At 45.3% G+C, this 17,222-nt stretch overlaps 1 protein-coding gene across 7 annotated transcripts in view; it reads right to left on the bottom strand.

The window, feature by feature from the left end:
- The window catches only part of LOC144125512 (reticulophagy regulator 3-like), a 61,254-nt gene that overhangs the window by 10,754 nt on the left and 33,278 nt on the right, over window positions 1-17,222 (bottom strand). For 6 of the 7 annotated variants that reach the window (XM_077658975.1, XM_077658977.1, XM_077658976.1 and 3 more), the window contains 3 exons: window positions 9,465-9,549; window positions 9,258-9,377; window positions 3,504-3,707 (listed from right to left, as the gene is read on the bottom strand). In XM_077658975.1, coding sequence (XP_077515101.1) covers window positions 3,504-3,707; window positions 9,258-9,377; window positions 9,465-9,549 — 409 coding nt within the window. The remainder of the gene's footprint in view (window positions 1-3,503; window positions 3,708-9,257; window positions 9,378-9,464; window positions 9,550-17,222) is intronic. The other variant, XM_077658978.1, reaches the window with a different exon arrangement.

Genomic DNA, 17,222 nt, shown 5'->3' with positions numbered 1-17,222 from the left:
AGGGACATATCCGGGGGGGGGGGGGGGGGGGGGGGGGGCTCAATGGCCCCTCACCCCCCCCAGCAGTGTTCTTGTTAAGCATTGGCCCTGCCCCTCCAGGCTTCGCCCTATACAACTGCCTTGGGCCCCTCCCGAAAAAAATTTCTGGCTATGTGCCTGATGTAGATGCAGAAGAAAATGGACTATTTGAAGAATGAAAATGCTACTGAGCACTATCCTGCCAATCCACACTCAAAAAGGGTGAGAACCTCTTTAAAGAGGTGAAGTCCAAACCAAAGGCAGCACTTCTAAATTTAAAATACGGGTCTGATGGTCCTCGTGGCATCATCCACATGCCCACTGCCATGCAACCTTTAGATATTAAGAGATAACATGAAACTTCAGCGAAGCAAGTCTCATCATCTTTAAAAAGCAAGCACAAAATAACAGGAACGTGCACGGGCATGTAGATTTTAAGGTTACCCCTAGTTTGTACATGGCTATGACCTTCGACATATAGATAGGCTACCAGCAAAATACGTTCAGTCGGATAGATCGCACATCGTGTGCACGGAGAGTTCAAGGACTTAGCGGAAAAAGCAGCAAAAATACTGGTTTTTAGAGGACACTGACCATATACAGTGCTAGAGACACATTCATTCAATTAAGGGAGGACGAGGGTCTTTAAACCATTTCTTATTAGTCCACATATCTTCAGCTAAAAAAAGTTTAACAATACGCAGACATTTGCAAAGGCCCGCTACACATCGTAAAGCTAAGAAAAAGCCTATAAATTCATTTTGTTAATCATAAGGAAGTAACGACATCTGAAATAAAAAGAAACGTGGCAGTAATTAGGGTTAATTTATTATGCTTAAGAGAAAAAGGATGTGCGATGCACCTTTTGAACCGTCAACATATTCTTAAAATTCGTTTTTTAACTGAAAAATTACCATAAATGCCCATAAAAATGACCTAATTTGGATGTTATTTTCCCACATATTTCCTTCCAGGTGAGAAATACAAAATCTAAATATATGTTTAAAATCAGCAATCTGATATACCAGCATGCTAAGTTTCAGCAAGATATGTTAATAAATAAAAAACACGTTTTTAAGACCCTCATCTCCCCTTAAATGACTCAGGCAGAGCAATTGGTGACCGTCTGTAAAGCTGATCCCACCACTACATAGACGCTGCCACCACTTCTGATAATCGTCAGAGCAGCTACATTTAGGACAAAACATTGAGATGTCCTAGATAGGTTATGTTCTGAAACCACCCAAGTGCAATCACAACATCCACGTTCAAATGTGACGCTCTCCTCATTCTCAACAGCTTTCTTTGTCACACCGCTGTCATGTGTGGCATGTTTCTGGGTGACTGCAATACATCATAAAAAATTGAAATATTCATCACTTAATGCTCCATGTTTTGCAATTGCTGCAACTGTTGTATGCCTTGTTGCAGATTTGTCACTGCTGCTTGTTTACAAATGCATCACTAGTTAACAGCTGGACTTCACCTACAGCAGAATCTCGATGATATGATCCTGGCCACTGCGAATTCCAGATGATATGAATGCATGAGCACCAAGTATATTAGCTGCCCGTACAATGCTGACACCGGGATCACCAGTTGCGCAGTGCGTGCCGCGAGCAGTGAGAGGCGGTGCGCGACCCATACACTGCCAATGCCGCAATCGGCAGTCGTGGGGTGCACTCCGCGAATGGTGAGCAGCAGCACGCTGCAAATTGCCGATGCCATGAACTGTGCCGCGAGCAGAGAGTGGCGGCGTGCGGCCGTAAGTAAACCCCATCAGCTGAAAACAGCTCAGTTTAAATTCTGCATACGAATTTTTGTTCATTTTGAATGATACAAATGTCAGATGTTAATATTTTTCGTGCCCCCTTGAGATTTGTATGATCGAGATTCTACTGTACCTACACTTCTTTCGAGGTCACACCTGTTCACAGAATGGCCTGGCTTACCTGACGAGTGCGTAATCTGGGTGACAAATGCTTTGCAAATGCTTTGCAGAGTTTGGTGGTTGTGTGCAGTGGTTTACCGAAACTGCCAACACTAGCACATGGCAAGTAGAGTAGCTAGAGACAAGTTATTACTTTTGCCAGTCAAAGCCACTGGCAGCCTAATTCTCATCAACTTGTGTCTTAAAAAGCTTGAATTAATTACTCTGCACATTTACTTTTAAAATACACGTGACTGTTTGGGCCCAGAGTGTAAATTTCAATTAGCAGCCAATTCCAATTAAGAAAGGCTAACCTATAAGAATTCCTCTGTATCAGAACACCAGTTACATTGATTCCACTGTATAAAGACATATAGGCTTTTGCAAGAAACAGATTATAGAACAGGGGTTGCATACTGCAGCCACCATTAAAAACAGACTTCAATCTCGGACACATTCAGCAGAAGTTTCTTCTGATCAGAAAGTACTCTGCAACAGCTAGGGCACTCAACTGCACAGCCATATGTCTGCGGTGCATTTTGTCAAATATATCTAGCCCACCAAGAACTTCCGCTACTACAGTCAATTAACATGTGCTGAGCAACGCTTACAGTACACGAGGGCAGCATATGAAGCCTGCCCTCAATCCCAGGATAAACACCATATAACTGCATGCTAGACAGAACACTTGACGGGTGTGCCAATGTTTGTCTTGTGTACTGTATTTTCCAATGTATAATAGTCCTTGTTCTTAATTCTTTGTCTGAGAACTGTTATACAACAGTGCAACTTATGCACACCGAAAATTGAAGTGCCACCGCACACCATCATTGACATGCCCTGTAACTATGTTTGAAAAGGATAGAGATGTGTTATCATATGGCTAGGATCACAATCTAGCACAACTAGATTGAATGCCATGGATGCAAGAAGTGCCCACAGCACAGTCCAGCCATATTCTCAACTTCCAATTTTAGCACCATGTCTTCTTGCGCAATGCAACACCATCGGCGAGGCGAAGTAGCTATGATGCAAAATTGAAGTCGTGTGCCACTGACTATATGCTGGAGATTGGGAACCAGGCAGCAGAGAGGCAGTCTGACGCGTGCGAAAAATTATCCAAGACTGGCACAAAGCCACAAGAGCGCTACAGTTGATGGAGCCAACAGAAAAGGCCGCCCACAGGAAGAAGGCACGTTAGCCAGAGCTCGGGAACAGTCTCCGCACAGCAACTGCTGCAAGCATGTATTTTCATCGCGTTCTCTTTTGCAATGCTTATCAATAGCACTTACCACATGAACAGGTGCGTCATACACACTGGTGCAACTTATGTGCAATTTATTTTTCGAAAAACTGCCATCTGATGGAGGGTGCAACTTATACACCGGAAAGTACGATACTTATTCTCTAGTCACCCACGGCACTGTCTACAACTTAAAATCGATAAACTCTGCAACTTCTGATACAACTAGCATGCAATGGCTGCAAGCAAAGGTTTCCTGTGTCTGCCCAAGCACATGAGGGCTGAAGGAGGAAGACAGTATAGCACACCAACCCAAGGAATCTAGAGGCGGTGCAGCGGCAAGCTCCCGAGGCAGAAGCGATGTTTCACTGTGCGTGCTCGACTTGGTGTCAGATTCCAGAGATAGGCTGAGCTGCTTCGCCAGAAGTTTTTCATCCATCTTCGGCAGAAATTCCTCCAGCTCATCCGGCTCTTCATCACTGTTAGTGGGGTTAAAACCCTCCCCGCCACCATCACCTATGAAAAGTGTGCAAAGGAAACAGTGGTGTGAGCCACAGGAGTTTTAAAGTGTGTAAGAAATGGGAAGACTGAAGGCAGGCTAGTCTGGAAGTGATCGCAACTTCTCCTGAATTAAATGAGGACGGACCTTTTTAGTGTTTGTACAAAGCACACCAGTGTTAAAACACTGAAACACGCATTAGCAAAGCAATTCACACTGTTTCTGTTAGTATGGGAAGGCTGCACGACTGCAACAGCTTGTTGGACTCTGCTGGTGATCCTGGTTAGCAATGGTTAACACACAGTTATACTCAAAGCAAGTGCAAATGAAAGGCTATACTAGTAGCACAGCAGTTGATGTGCGTGCCAGCCTAGTTAGTAAGTGAAACTTGCTCTTTGGTAGCCACATGCTTCTGGATGTGCATTTGTGCATAGGAAATAGGCTAAGGCAACACAAGTCACGTCAGAATCATACTTGTTCTGTACAAAAAAGAAAATATCTACTTTCTCTTCAGAGAAACTTGCAACATGAAAAATGAATATACTTCTTGCACCAATGGAGTTAATCTGATGTCACATACAGCAAGAAGGCCATCATTAGGAAGCAGGAAAAGGCTGATGCAATAACAAACTAACAAAGTTTCATTGTTTTATTGGTTTGGTTTACAAGGTTTAACGTCCGAAAGCGACTCGGGCAATGAAGGACACCGTAGTGAAGGGCTCTGGATAATTTTGACCACCTGGGGTTCTTTAATGTGTAATGACCCCGCACAGTACACAAGCCTCTAGCATTTAAACTCCATCGAAATGGGACCGCCGCAGCCGTGGTTGCACCCGTGTCTTCTGGGTCAGCAGCCGAGCACCGTAACCACTGAGCCACCGTAGCGACTCATTGTTTTGTTCCCCTAATTAGACTGTGCTTCACTGGTTTCCCCACTTTGGATCTGCCCCCTAAACTGCACATCAGCCGGTGAGGCTGAATTGAATTTCAACGCTAAGTCAAATGGAACTGAAGACGTTTTTAAGAATTCAAGAAGCTTTGGGTAGTAGAACATCATGACAGCCATCCACAAATGAGACATTGCATCCAGCCCATCACAACCCATGCAACAGCAGATGCTGCCACAAGCCAAAGCTTCTGCTGCTGATCCTTGCCATGCTCCAGTGCGACAAGGGTCAGATAACCTCAGTTCATGGCCAGAGCTAAACATTGGATAAAAATAGAGAAAATGTTTGCAAGTGCACTTGTGTATGCACATGTATACAGTCGATTCTAGATCTATTGAACTTGAACTGTAACAATTTAACATTACATTGAAGGTACATTTGGCTTCTGAAAAGTTTTCAGCAGTGAAGCTTGCAGACAAGCATGCCAGTCAAGAGCCGCCTCGTGCCAATGGCTGCAGGTGATGTCTGCCTTTGTTGCTAGATCCAAGTTCTTTTCTTTGAGCCTATAGCTCTGGCAGTCATAAAACGCAGCACCAAAAATGAAGCAGGAAGATGCACCACATTGCTCTAGTCACAAGCCACTCTGCACCAACTCAGACACACTTTCCCCTTCCTCCTCAGATGCCTTTCATACCCAGTCACACTCCGTGCTTCCCTCATTGTGTGGTTTTAGAGTCTTTGCATGGCTAGCACTGCCAGCAGATGTCCATTGCTGCGTGAACAGCATGGCTGCACTTCCCCCTCTCAGAGACCACATGACTTCGCTGTAAGCATGAAATATGTCACACGAGCACGACTAGGACAACCACCACTGGTAGGGGTGCAGCACACCACTTCATACATAGCAGGTTACCCTGAACCTGTGTTTGATATAAATGCACAACAGTGCTATATTTGTGAATTGAATTGGATGTTTTGACTGTTCAACATAGACACCAATTCAAAATATGCAGAGTTAACTGTATACATATGGTCTCTCTCAGCAAAAATCAGCTGATGTCTAGTGCAGTGCTATCTGCCCTTGTCACGTGAAGTCAAGTTGCCCAAATGAAAACAATGTCTCTAAGTCGCTGCCCAACTACTTCACCTGTTTTTATCAGCGCCGAGACTTGGATGTTAAGACAAGAGAAGTCATGTGAAGAATTCACTCCCATGTCCCTTCCAGACTGCTTAAATGAGTGTGGGAAAGCCCAGCAATGAAATAAGCCGCAAAAACTTGCTGCCGAGTTCATACAAAGACTCATGCCATTCGCATCGTCCTCGCACTCTGCACACCGAAACCTTCAAAGCAATAAAGATCGCAGCAGCATATCGCTGCTCTAACTATGAACTTGTGTTACCTGTTTGTCTGCTGTAACCAAATCCCTGCTCTATAGGCATTCATTTAGTTCTACATTCAGTGCCATAACCCAAATCTAACTTCTCAAACTCAGTGAAGGGAGGCTCACAGTTACAAGGTTCACACATAAATTCACACTAATACCCATTAGCAGTGGAGCAACTAACGTAGCATGCACAACCATTTAACCACTAACACAATAAAGAGTTATACAGCATATCGTTACTGTGTTTATGTTACCGTTTTCCGGGCCCGACTAGCGACATCTGTGCATGCACTGCCACTTACCGGGGGGCCGCTTGCACTTTACGGGATCTCTTTTAGCGTTACCCGCCGCGGTGGCTCAGTGGTTAGGGCGCTCGATTACTGATCCGGAGTTCCCGGGTTCAAACCCGACCGCGGCGGCTGCGTTTTTATGGAGCAAAAACGCTAAGGCGCCCGTGTGCTGTGCGATGTCAGTGCACGTTAAAGATCCCCATGTGGTCGAAATTATTCCGGAGCCCTCCACTACGGCACCTCTTTCTTCCTTTCTTCTTTCACTCCCTCCTTTATCCCTTCTCTTACGGCGCGGTTCAGGTGTCCAATGATATATGAGACAGATACTGCGTCATTTCCGTTCCCCAAAAACCAATTAATTAATTACGGAGAGTTAGAGTTCGCTCGTAAACAAACATGACGGCGCACATAGCCAAAATAGCAACGACTAAACTGCAGCTCTTCAGTTTTTTGCCCGATTGAACATTTTCAAATATTTTCATAGTTATTTTCCTTGAAATAAAAAATACGTAATTCCCTTAATATATTCATCAGCAATTGCAGAAAAAGTTTCTCTAGTCAAGTTGACGCACTTTGACGTACGGTCACTAGATGGCGCCACTATGTTTGCATCCAAACATCTAAAGAAGCGACGATGCGTCGCGGTAAACAGAATCTGTCGTAGTTGAGCTTTTTACAGCGTTCGCAACGCAGTGAGCAAGCTCTACGTAGTAAAATTGTTTACTGTCTAGGGTAGGCAAGGTGGCCAGCTTCACGGGTGCATTTGAAAAGCCGCTGATTCGGCTGTTAGCTGAAGTGTAGTGGTACGACTTTCATCATCATCATCATCATCAGCCTGACTACACCCACTGCAGTGCAAAGGCCTCTCCCATGTCTCTCCAATTAACCTTGTCCTTTGCCAGCTGCGGCCATCGTATCCCCGCAAATTTCTTAACCTCATCCGCCCACCTAAGCTTCTGCCGCCCTCTGCTATGCTTGCCTTCCCTTGGAATCCACTCCGTTACCCTTAAGGACCTGTGGTTATCTTGCCTTCACAGTACATGCCCTGCCCAAGCCCATTTCTTCCTCTTTATTTCGACTAGGATGTCATTAACACACGCTTGTTCCCTCACCCACTCTGCCCGCTTCAGGTCTCTTAACGTTACACCTATCATTCTCCTTTCCATGGCTCGCTGTGTTGTCCTTAACTTAAGCTGAACTCTTTTCGTTAGCCTCCATGTTTCTGCCCAGTAGGTGAGTATCGGTAAGATACAGCTGTCGTACGCATTTCTCTTCATATGCCTTTTCTGCTTTTATATGCAGATAAAAGGATGATTAAAGTGCATGTAGCATCTCACTTCATTGAAATGCCTTCAATGCATCTGTATTTTTGTTTGCAATAAAGACTGGGGCATCTACCATCACCAACAGTCGTTTTAACCTTACGGTAATTTGTTACGGGAGAAACAGTATGCTAAAACGTCCTCTGGCGTGCGCAGCGCTAACCGGAAAGTCCAACGTCCGGTAACACGGTAAACGGCAGCGTAAACATGGTAACGATATGCTATAACTCTCTAATTATCAAGTAATATTTTGGCATAAATAATATAGTCAAACCCACTCACGACAGCCCCAACTGTAGTGAGCACTTGCTTAGCATGAACAATGACGCTGCAACCATCAAAATTTATATTTGGACAGAATAACCGTGGACACGAGATTCGGTTATAGCCAACATGCAAGCGTCAGGAACTTGTGTGCCAGGGTGCGCCGCTGTCATCGTCGTCCTGTATGAGCATCTGTACTACTTTGGTTTTTTGCGTGGTGACCTGGATCGAGCGATCATCTTAGCTTCCGTGAACTTAACTGTGGGCTTGCAGAATTAGAAAAACATCTTATGTTTTACAGAACTACGGAAAGAGGCATGACCTCATCCTGCACTGGGGCGCGTTCATCAGTCGGGCAAGTTATCGCTTGCACTGTGTGCATTGATCAGAGATTCCTTAGAAGCCCGATTAACCGTTACGAGCTAAAAGATCTTGAGCGCCTACTTAGTCAAATCTGTGTGCTTGTATAGCTCCCGGCTAAGAACTGGTAGGCAGCCGTGCCTTGCATACGAGCGCTGCATACGGGCTTCTCAACAAGGCGCTTTCTTTTGTACTGCGTCTGTGCTAAGATCGCCAAGTGTATCTGCACTTTATTCGACCCCCCCAAAAAAAGCTTGCGCTAAAACTAATGTTTGGACGAAAGCTAAAGCCTGGATGAAAAACTAAAGCTTGGATGGTATGAAACATTTCCTGTGCGTGAAAACTGGTCGCCGTCGCTCCTGTCCTGCATTCAGCACGTCAGCCGTATCTTTTGCGAAACCCTGGTTGGCGTTCAGCAAAGACAGCATCCTTACAAAACCGAAACGTTTTAGACAGATATATAACCACATGTGCAGGTACAGGGTCAGTCAAAAGTTCCCCGGCCACAGGGTCTGCTTTCGAGCGCTACAGTCGGGCAGTTACGACACACCCGAAGCTCCAAATCTCTATAGAGGATAGGAGAAGAATCATTCTCACCTCTGAGAATCTTGATACTTTTATTACTATCATATGTGGCAGGATATGCCACTGAAAAGCAGACTCTATGGCCTGGGAACTTTTGACCGACCCTGTACATATTTCATGTCTAGCAGATATATGCCCTATAATTAAAAGCGGCCTTTCACTGTGCGACCCACTAGGCCTAAACGCGATGCCAGAAAACGTGTCAAAACTTGGTCAGGCCAATGACAACTTTCGGATACAGCACTGCCAGAACACCAAGAAAGTAAAGTCTACAAACATGTTATGACCAGCCCACTCACTGCAAACATCCGGTATAACGAACAAATGGCATGTGACAGTCATATGCACTAAGTGGGCTTGACTGCACATGCAAAAATATGGCATCTTTCTCAAGAATTACCGGTATCGAAGCTTGGGGACAAGTAGACGAAAGTTTTGTGCAACTACTTACATGACAAAACTGCTTATACTCACTTCGTGGCTTCCTCCTAGGTGGTTTCCCAGATGCTATTCTCATAAGTGCGTCGGCCTGTTCATACCATGTGGCTGGTATCACATACAGCACAATGCCAGGACCAAGTGTCACAGTCATCACTGAAACATACAAATACCCCAAAATTACAAGATGAATTTTATTTTTTTACAGTTTAGTATGCAGAATCGGGACCCTAACAAACTTACGCAAGCCATAAAGGATAAGAACACCAGACACCATCCTTCCAAGTACAGCCGTCATAGCAAAAGTCGATGACGCCAGGATGCAGAACTGCAGGAGAAAGCCAAAGCAGAGATAGCACACAAGTAAACACTGATTTCCATCAATGCAAGACTTCACGCACTCTCAGACACTGCAATAGCATGCTCATTGCCTGGGGGGCTATGAGGGACACTGCAGTGGAGGGTTTCGTATTGAGACCACCTGGTGTTTTTTAACGTGGACTGACATTGCATAGTACATGGGCATTTCTGCGTTTTCACCTCCATCGAAATGCAACTTCGATCCCGTGACCTTGGGATCAGCAGCCAAGCTTAAAGCCACTGAGGTAGCGCAGCAAATCCTAAATCCCTTCTGTCATCCTACAAAAACATTAATGAAGGTAAAAAAAGAATATGAAGTCACTAACTGCCTCCTAATATGCGGTCGAACAACGTTAAGCAGGCTATATTAATTGAAGCTACAGGAACATTTCGCGAGCAGAGCAGCTCACTATGGCCACAGCTGAACAGACATCATGGACAACTAGACTGATTTAGAATGTTCAGAGACAACTTTGTCAAACTTGCATAGGTAGGACTGAAAGTAATAAAAATTTTTTGTACTCAAGTCTAAGAAGTGCACAGGAATGGGTGTTTAGTGGTATGTGGCACTATCTCTTGGGCACTCAAAAAAATGTCATTCGGCATCAAAAGGTTGCGTTATCTATCCACCAGTATGCTAAGCAAAATGGCAATCCATGATGTCTTGTTTTGTCAACGAGCAGTGACAAGAATTCGTCATGAAGGAGGAACTTTCAGCAGCGGAAATTCATGAGAGGCTTCATGAAGCATATGGCGACTTATGCAGGAGCTTGCGCAGTGTGCGACAATGGGTCAGACATTTTAAGGAAGGCCAGACGAGCAATGATGATCAGCCTCAAAGTGGCAGCCCTTAGACAGCCTTGGTGCAAGCCAACAAGGAGGCTGCCGATGCACTCATCAAGAAGACAGCTGAGTAACAATGTATGAAATAGTGAGTATGCTTGAAATAGGGCATAATGCAGTCTAGGAGATGCATGAAACCTTAGGTTACCGGAAAGTTTGTGCCCGCCGTGTACAACGCTTACTGACCGAGGATCACAAAGTTCAGTGGAAAGCAGTCATTTTGCAACTTCAGGTGATAAAAGCTGGTTGCAGCACTGTGCCTGAAACCAAATGGCAAAGCACAGATTGGCACCACTCATACTTCCTGGCCACAAAGAAAAAAAAAATTGTGCCGTCAGCTGCCAAGGTTAGGGCCATGGTATTCTGGGATGCGGAAGGAGTGCTTCCGGTTGATTACCTTGAGCAAACAATAAATGCTGCTCGATATGCTGAAACACTGCACAAGCTCCGTCACGCGCTGCACAATAAGCGACCTAAAAGAAAAATGATTTTGCAGCACAACAATCAATGCCCTCACAGTGCTTGCTTAACCTAGGAGAAAAGTGGCAGAACAGGGAGGGAAGTTCTTCTGCACCCGCCTTACAGCCCTGATCTGGCTCCTTCAGACTTCCACTTATTTGGGTAAGTGAAGGATAAAATGAGGGGCCACCAATACAAGACAGCAGAGACGATTTATGCATTCAGTATGATCATTGTACAAAACACTGTGGGGAAGATTCAGTGGCATTCAAAAAGCAATTTTTTCGGGCACTTTTAAAACTACCATTACAACCAAAGTTCACCACTCTCTATATTTTGCAGTTTGTATTGGACAATGCACTGACCAAAGTGGCCGCGCCATTATTGACAATTTACATCTATACCACATGGCCAAATCACACTTACGACCCCTAATTTTCTGCGGTGGAAAATTTTAGACTCCGCGTACTGAGAAAAAATAATCTGCGAAATTCTGCAGGAGACATCAAATAGTGCTTCAAAACACTCTTCGCTGCATATTCTGAACCAAGGTATGAGTATAGTGTAAATTCCACTCCCCCCCCCCCCCCCCCCCCCCCAAACTTTTCAAGGTAGGGACAGCAACCTTCGCCATTGGGCTTTGAAAGCCGCCGGGGAAAGCCAGCTTTTTAATGACCTTGAAGCAAAGCACACAGCGTGAAGTAGAAGGTGGCTATGGATATGGAAAGAAGTCGGTGTGGGTTGTTGAGAGAGAGAAAGCGCTGAAAGAGTTGAGTGGCATATGGAAAGCAATAAAGGGCAAACAGACGCAGGACTGGGTAGCTTGAAGCACCGAGTGTAGCGGTGATGGTGGTGCTGCTGCATGGGAGGCTGCGTGCATTAAAGTATTGGAGTGTTTGGTTCCCTCTATTGTGGCACGCGCATCTGAAGTACTGCCTCGTAAATAATGCCGATGTATCTGCCGCTCCTGTGTCTTAGTGTGCCATCTAAGTTTTTTTGGACAACCCTTGGCCTATGGTTGGCGTGAATGGTTTGAGTTTGCGTTATAACAACTACAGTTCGAAAGCCTCCATCTCGTGTTATATTCACATAAATAAGGTAAAATAGCCATTTTTCCCGTCATACTGCTGTTGCTGCTGGTGTCCATACAGCAATGGCATAAAAAAATTAGAATGTGAAAGCTAGTGCACAATTCCACGCAAAATTCTAAAATCCGCGATTTCTCACGGAATCACGGGAAGCTAGGGGCCTTAATCACACTGCCTTCATTGAAGGTAGTCTATAGCCAGGAGTGCCCTGCATTACATGATAGTCCTCCACAAGGGGGGTTTGATGCAGCTGTTAGCAAAGCGATCCCACTGATCTCCCTTCAGGGGAGTACCCTACTTCACAGAAAGCATGCACTGTTAGTGAATGGTAATCTGTGAATTGTATAAAAACCAACTACTGTTTTATTAATTAGGCAACATTCAAAGTATATTTTCTAGCAATGCTCACATCACAGCAATCTCTACAATTTCTGCTGATGTTCCTACACATTTGGAGCTGTGCTTATATACCAGCTACTCACTTGCATGCACCGTTTAGGCTGTGATGTACAAGTTTCTTTTAAATATATTTCTTTAGTGACCAAAGATTCTTATGCAGGGTGTGCATCTCGGCCCTAAACGGGTGGCAGTGAACGAGGTCCTGCAGAATGATGGACGACTAATTTAAGCAGCTTTGGCAAGAGCAAAGTGACTGGTGCCAAGACTAGAAACCTCCACTGAATAAATCGATGGCATCAACAGTCTAACCTTACTTGTCCTTGCTTCACCAGACTCACTGCTCTGGTTTGCAAACAAAAACACCAACCAGAAGAAAAGGCAGTTCACGAGTTTGTCACTACCTTCGGGTCAAACAGCCCAATGCCTACAAAAGCCACCACTGCTGCATTTAGGAGTGTGTCTCAATACTGCATTTGATCACAAGCCTCTCCATTAATTTTGCTCTGTCCAGATGGAAGCTATAGGTAAATATATTTTTTCATTTCTGAACTTCGTCACCTCTGCTTAAAGGGCCACAGAAAACTGTGAGCTTGGCTTTAATATGCTTGCACTATGCAGGCCACCGAGCGGCCATGCCGCGTACGAGACCTCAAAAGCGAGCAAGACATTCACAATACATTTTTAAAAATACCCGCTTTCACGCCTCACGGCGATGCACGGTGCCAGGATTTCGAGTGAAACCTGGCATATGACATCTGGTCGTGCAAGTGACGTCAGCAGTCGGGGATTATCATCAGTTCACCGCGGCAAATTCTTTCAGATGACATACGCTACAACGGCCGCAGCAGGCAGAGGTACGGGAGGGGCTGAGTGGGTGGGGGCGGCGGAGGAGCGCAGACGTTTTGACGAGAGAGGAGAGGAAAAGGCGCGAAGACGTGGAAGTTCAAATTTTGACGGCATATAACTCATCTTCTATAAAACACGTTAAAAAATTCTTGCTGCAGGATATTTGTGAAGGAGTGCCTTTGAACATCCCAGATATGCTGCAATTTTATTGAGAGCCCCTTTCTGAGGCCCTTTAAACTACAGTCAAAACTCGATTTAACGAAACCCGATTTAACGAAAATCTCGATTTAACGAAGGTATCCTAATTCCCCTTCAGACGCCCATAGGGTTCAATGCTTTGACTAACCCGAAATAACGAAACCGATTCCGTGATCTGTCCCGATTTAACGAACCTTTTTTCGAGAAATAAAGGTGAAAAAGTGTTAATTTTTGGTCTATTTTGTAGACAGCACCCCAAAATTTATTGATTGCGAGTCAGCGGTAACAGCGCGGAGCATCTTCATCCCGTCGCTTTTTTCAAACTGCGCGGCGCAAAACGAGTTTTAATTTTGGGTCGAGCTCACGAGATGGCGCCAGCAGTAAAAAAGTTTCGTGCCACATTTCATAGATGGCGCTGTTGCAGTTCGCGTGTGCAGTTAGCAGACGTAACTATCGCCCCATAACAGTGACATCTGTGGTTTACAGGGTGGTGATGCAAATTATAAAGGATAGACTGCAGGCTTGGGTGGAGAACGAGGGGGTCTTAGGGGAACTACAGAATGGGTTCCGGAAACAAAGGAGGTTGGAGGACAATCTATTTTCATTGACACAGTGTATAGAAATTGCGGAAAAGGAACATAGGCCCTTATTGCTAGCATTTCTGGATATTAGGGGAGCCTATGGCAACGTTACTCAGGAGCATTTGTGGGACATATTGGGCACATTGGATGTGGAAAATGGAGTAATTAATCTTTTAAAAGATATATATAGAGGTAACAGAGTGCTCATAAAATGGGAAAAAAATGTATCAGGGCCTGTAGAGATACAGCGGGGGCTTAGACAAGGATGTCCTCTGTCCCCTTTGTTGTTCATGTTGTACCTGCAAGGTTTGGAGGCCAAGCTAGAGGGGAGCGGACTAGGCTTCAACCTATCTTTTTTCAAGCAAGGGGAATTGATTAAACAGACATTACCGGGACTAATATATGCGGACGATATAGTGATAATGGCTGACAACAAGGAAGACCTGCAGAAGTTGTTAGACATATGCAGTACAGAGGGAGATAGATTAGGCTTCAAGTATAGTAAGGAAAAATCTGCAGTCATGATATTTAATGAAGAGGGCGGCGAGCATAGAATACAGCAGTTCGTGCTAAAAGTAATGAATGAGTACAAGTATCTTGGGGTGTGGATAAATAACAGTGTTGAGTATCTGACAGAGCATGAAAAATATGTAATGAATAAAGCTAGTAGGAATGCAGCTGTCATGAAAAATAGGGCACTGTGGAATTACAATAGGTATGAGGTGGTAAGAGGGATCTGGAAAGGGGTGATGGTCCCTAGCCTAACCTTCGGGAATGCGGTCCTGTGTATGAGGCCAGATGTTCAAGCAAGGCTGGAAATTAGGCAACGGGGAGTAGGGAGGTTAGCTTTGGGAGCACATGGCAATACACCAAATCAGGGGGTACAGGGTGATATGGGATGGGCGTCTTTCGAGAGCAGAGAGGCTAGCAGTAAGATAGCATTTGAGGAACGATTGAGAAGGATGGAGGAAAAGCGGTGGGCTAGGAAAGTTTTCAGATACCTGTATATAAAGAATGTTGACACGAAATGGAGAAAGCGAACTAGAAAATTGACAAGCAAATATCTGGACAGCAGTAAGGGGGCAAATCAGCAATTATCGGTTAAGAAAAAGGTTAAAGGAACAGAGAGAGCTTTGTGGAAAACAGGGATGCTGACGAAATCGGCACTGGAAACATACCGGACCTTTAAACAGGAAATTGTCAAAGAAAATATCTATGATAATTGTAGGGGAAGTTCTTTGTTGTTTGAGGCCAGGACTGGAGTTTTGCGGACTAAGACGTATAGAGTCAGGTACCAGGAGATAGACACTTTGTGCATTGCGTGCGGAGAGGAGGAGGAAACAGCTGAACACTTGATACTTTTCTGTAAAGGGCTTCACCCTACAGTGGAAGGCAGCGGGGCTGACTTACCCAAGGCATTGGGGTTTAGGGATAGTGAAGGGAAAGTGGATTTTAAGAGGTTAGAAGTAACCAAGCAAAGGTTATCTGATTGGTGGCTAAAAGCAAGACAGGAGTAAAATTTCACAAGACATGGCTAGGTGGCTTGAGCCACCGCCCGATGTAAAGGGTTCAGCCGTATCCATCCATCCATCCATGTTTTTTTTTGTGTGTGTGTTTGTGTGTTGTGCTCTGTGTTCGCTCTTGTGCGGATTTCCCCGTGCCTTTGAACGCACGTCTTTGTCAAGCTCAGCTTGTTAGGCCTCCATCAGTCTAGCCTTGCTATCGTGAACGCGGACGTGGTGTGTGCGAGCAAGCGCGCCGCTAACCCTCCGGACTGCGCGAGCGCCGTGCACGAGGATGAAGATGCCTGGGAACACCTTAGCTCAGTGGATGAAGTGCCCACAGGCATAAGTTTCTCAGACTACGTGAACGCCGACGCAAACGCAGTCACAACGGAAGTTTTGACTGATGCCGATATGTTGCGGCTTGTAGGAAGCGTGGAGGGAGTGACTGCTGAAGACGCTGCCGACGACCCTGCAGGTGCCGAAGCTCCCGTGCCGACACCAGGTCAGGTGATGGATGCTCTCGATCTGCTGCGACATTTTGCCGGCGCACACGAGGGGACGGAAGACGCGCTGGACGCACTTCAGACCTACGAGAAATCGGTGCGGCCGTTGCTCACAAAGCGCACGCAGGCAAAGATCACCGACTTCTTTGGCGGAAAATAAATTTGTAGTCCCCTCGGGCCTTTCTTGTCGAGTAAGAATTTTTGTTGTTTCTTTTCATACGCGCTAGCGGCGCCGGTCGTGGTGTTGGCGCTACCCACTCGAAAGTAGCGCGGGGGGTCATGACGATGACCATACGGACCCCCAAAGATTGCGCTAGTTGTATGATTACCAACTTTGGCGCCAATTTGTCATTAGCTGTGTGGCTTGCCGTCCCGTCGGCGGTATTTAGGGAAGATTGTTGCGCCGCTAGCCGAACCGTCCTTTGGGTCGGTGCTACCGGCGTGAATTCGTCACGCGCGAGTGCGACGAAAAGTGAAAATGGTACGTGCTAACCGATACGACCGCAATAAGCTGGTACGGTTTATGCGGATGCAAAATGCATTATGTTCAATGGGTGCTCAGTCGGGGACTTGACTTTACTACTTTTAAAACGAAAGTACTGTTTAAGCGGGTACGTTTTAACGAGGTTTTACTGTAATCGAATGTACTGAATTATGTGCCCAAGAAATGCCTCATTCAATTTAACGAAGTTCTCTATTTAACGAAATAATTCACGGCTCCCCTCAACTTCGTTAAATCGAGTTTTAACTGTATCAAGCATCCAACAGCCACAGAAGGGAACTGCAGAGAGCTGTCTTGCCGGGTTTGTGACAGCAATCTCCTTTCCCTTGAAAGGAAGTTCTCTTAGAAGCCTTGTGTCCCTTTAGTTCAAGGGAGCCTGAGGTGGTTTTACGGGAGGTTGTGCAAACCAATCCTTTAGTTCAACCACTCAAACAGCTTTCAAGCACCAACCGCTGAGTTGGTCGATGATTGAGAGTTGATGTGCCTCTCCAGCACATGGAAACCTGTGTGTGCTGCACCCGTTCTTCTCTTCCAATGGGCTGTTCATTTTCCAATGTGAACAAGCAAGTGCTCTCGCTTCAGTTTCTAGTTCGTTTGAATTTCTATAAGTGCTGTGCATTACGTCATTTCGTCACATCATTTGCATTCCCAAGTCTCACTGGAAACTCACTTGAATATAACATGCAGGGAAAGTTTCTTGAAGTAGGTTTAGACAAT

The sequence above is a fragment of the Amblyomma americanum genome, chromosome 3 (genome assembly GCF_052857255.1).
Source record: "Amblyomma americanum isolate KBUSLIRL-KWMA chromosome 3, ASM5285725v1, whole genome shotgun sequence".
NCBI lineage: Eukaryota > Metazoa > Arthropoda > Arachnida > Ixodida > Ixodidae > Amblyomma > Amblyomma americanum.
The sequence above is the reverse complement of the archived record's forward strand: the minus strand, read 5'-3'. Positions and strand labels throughout refer to the sequence as shown.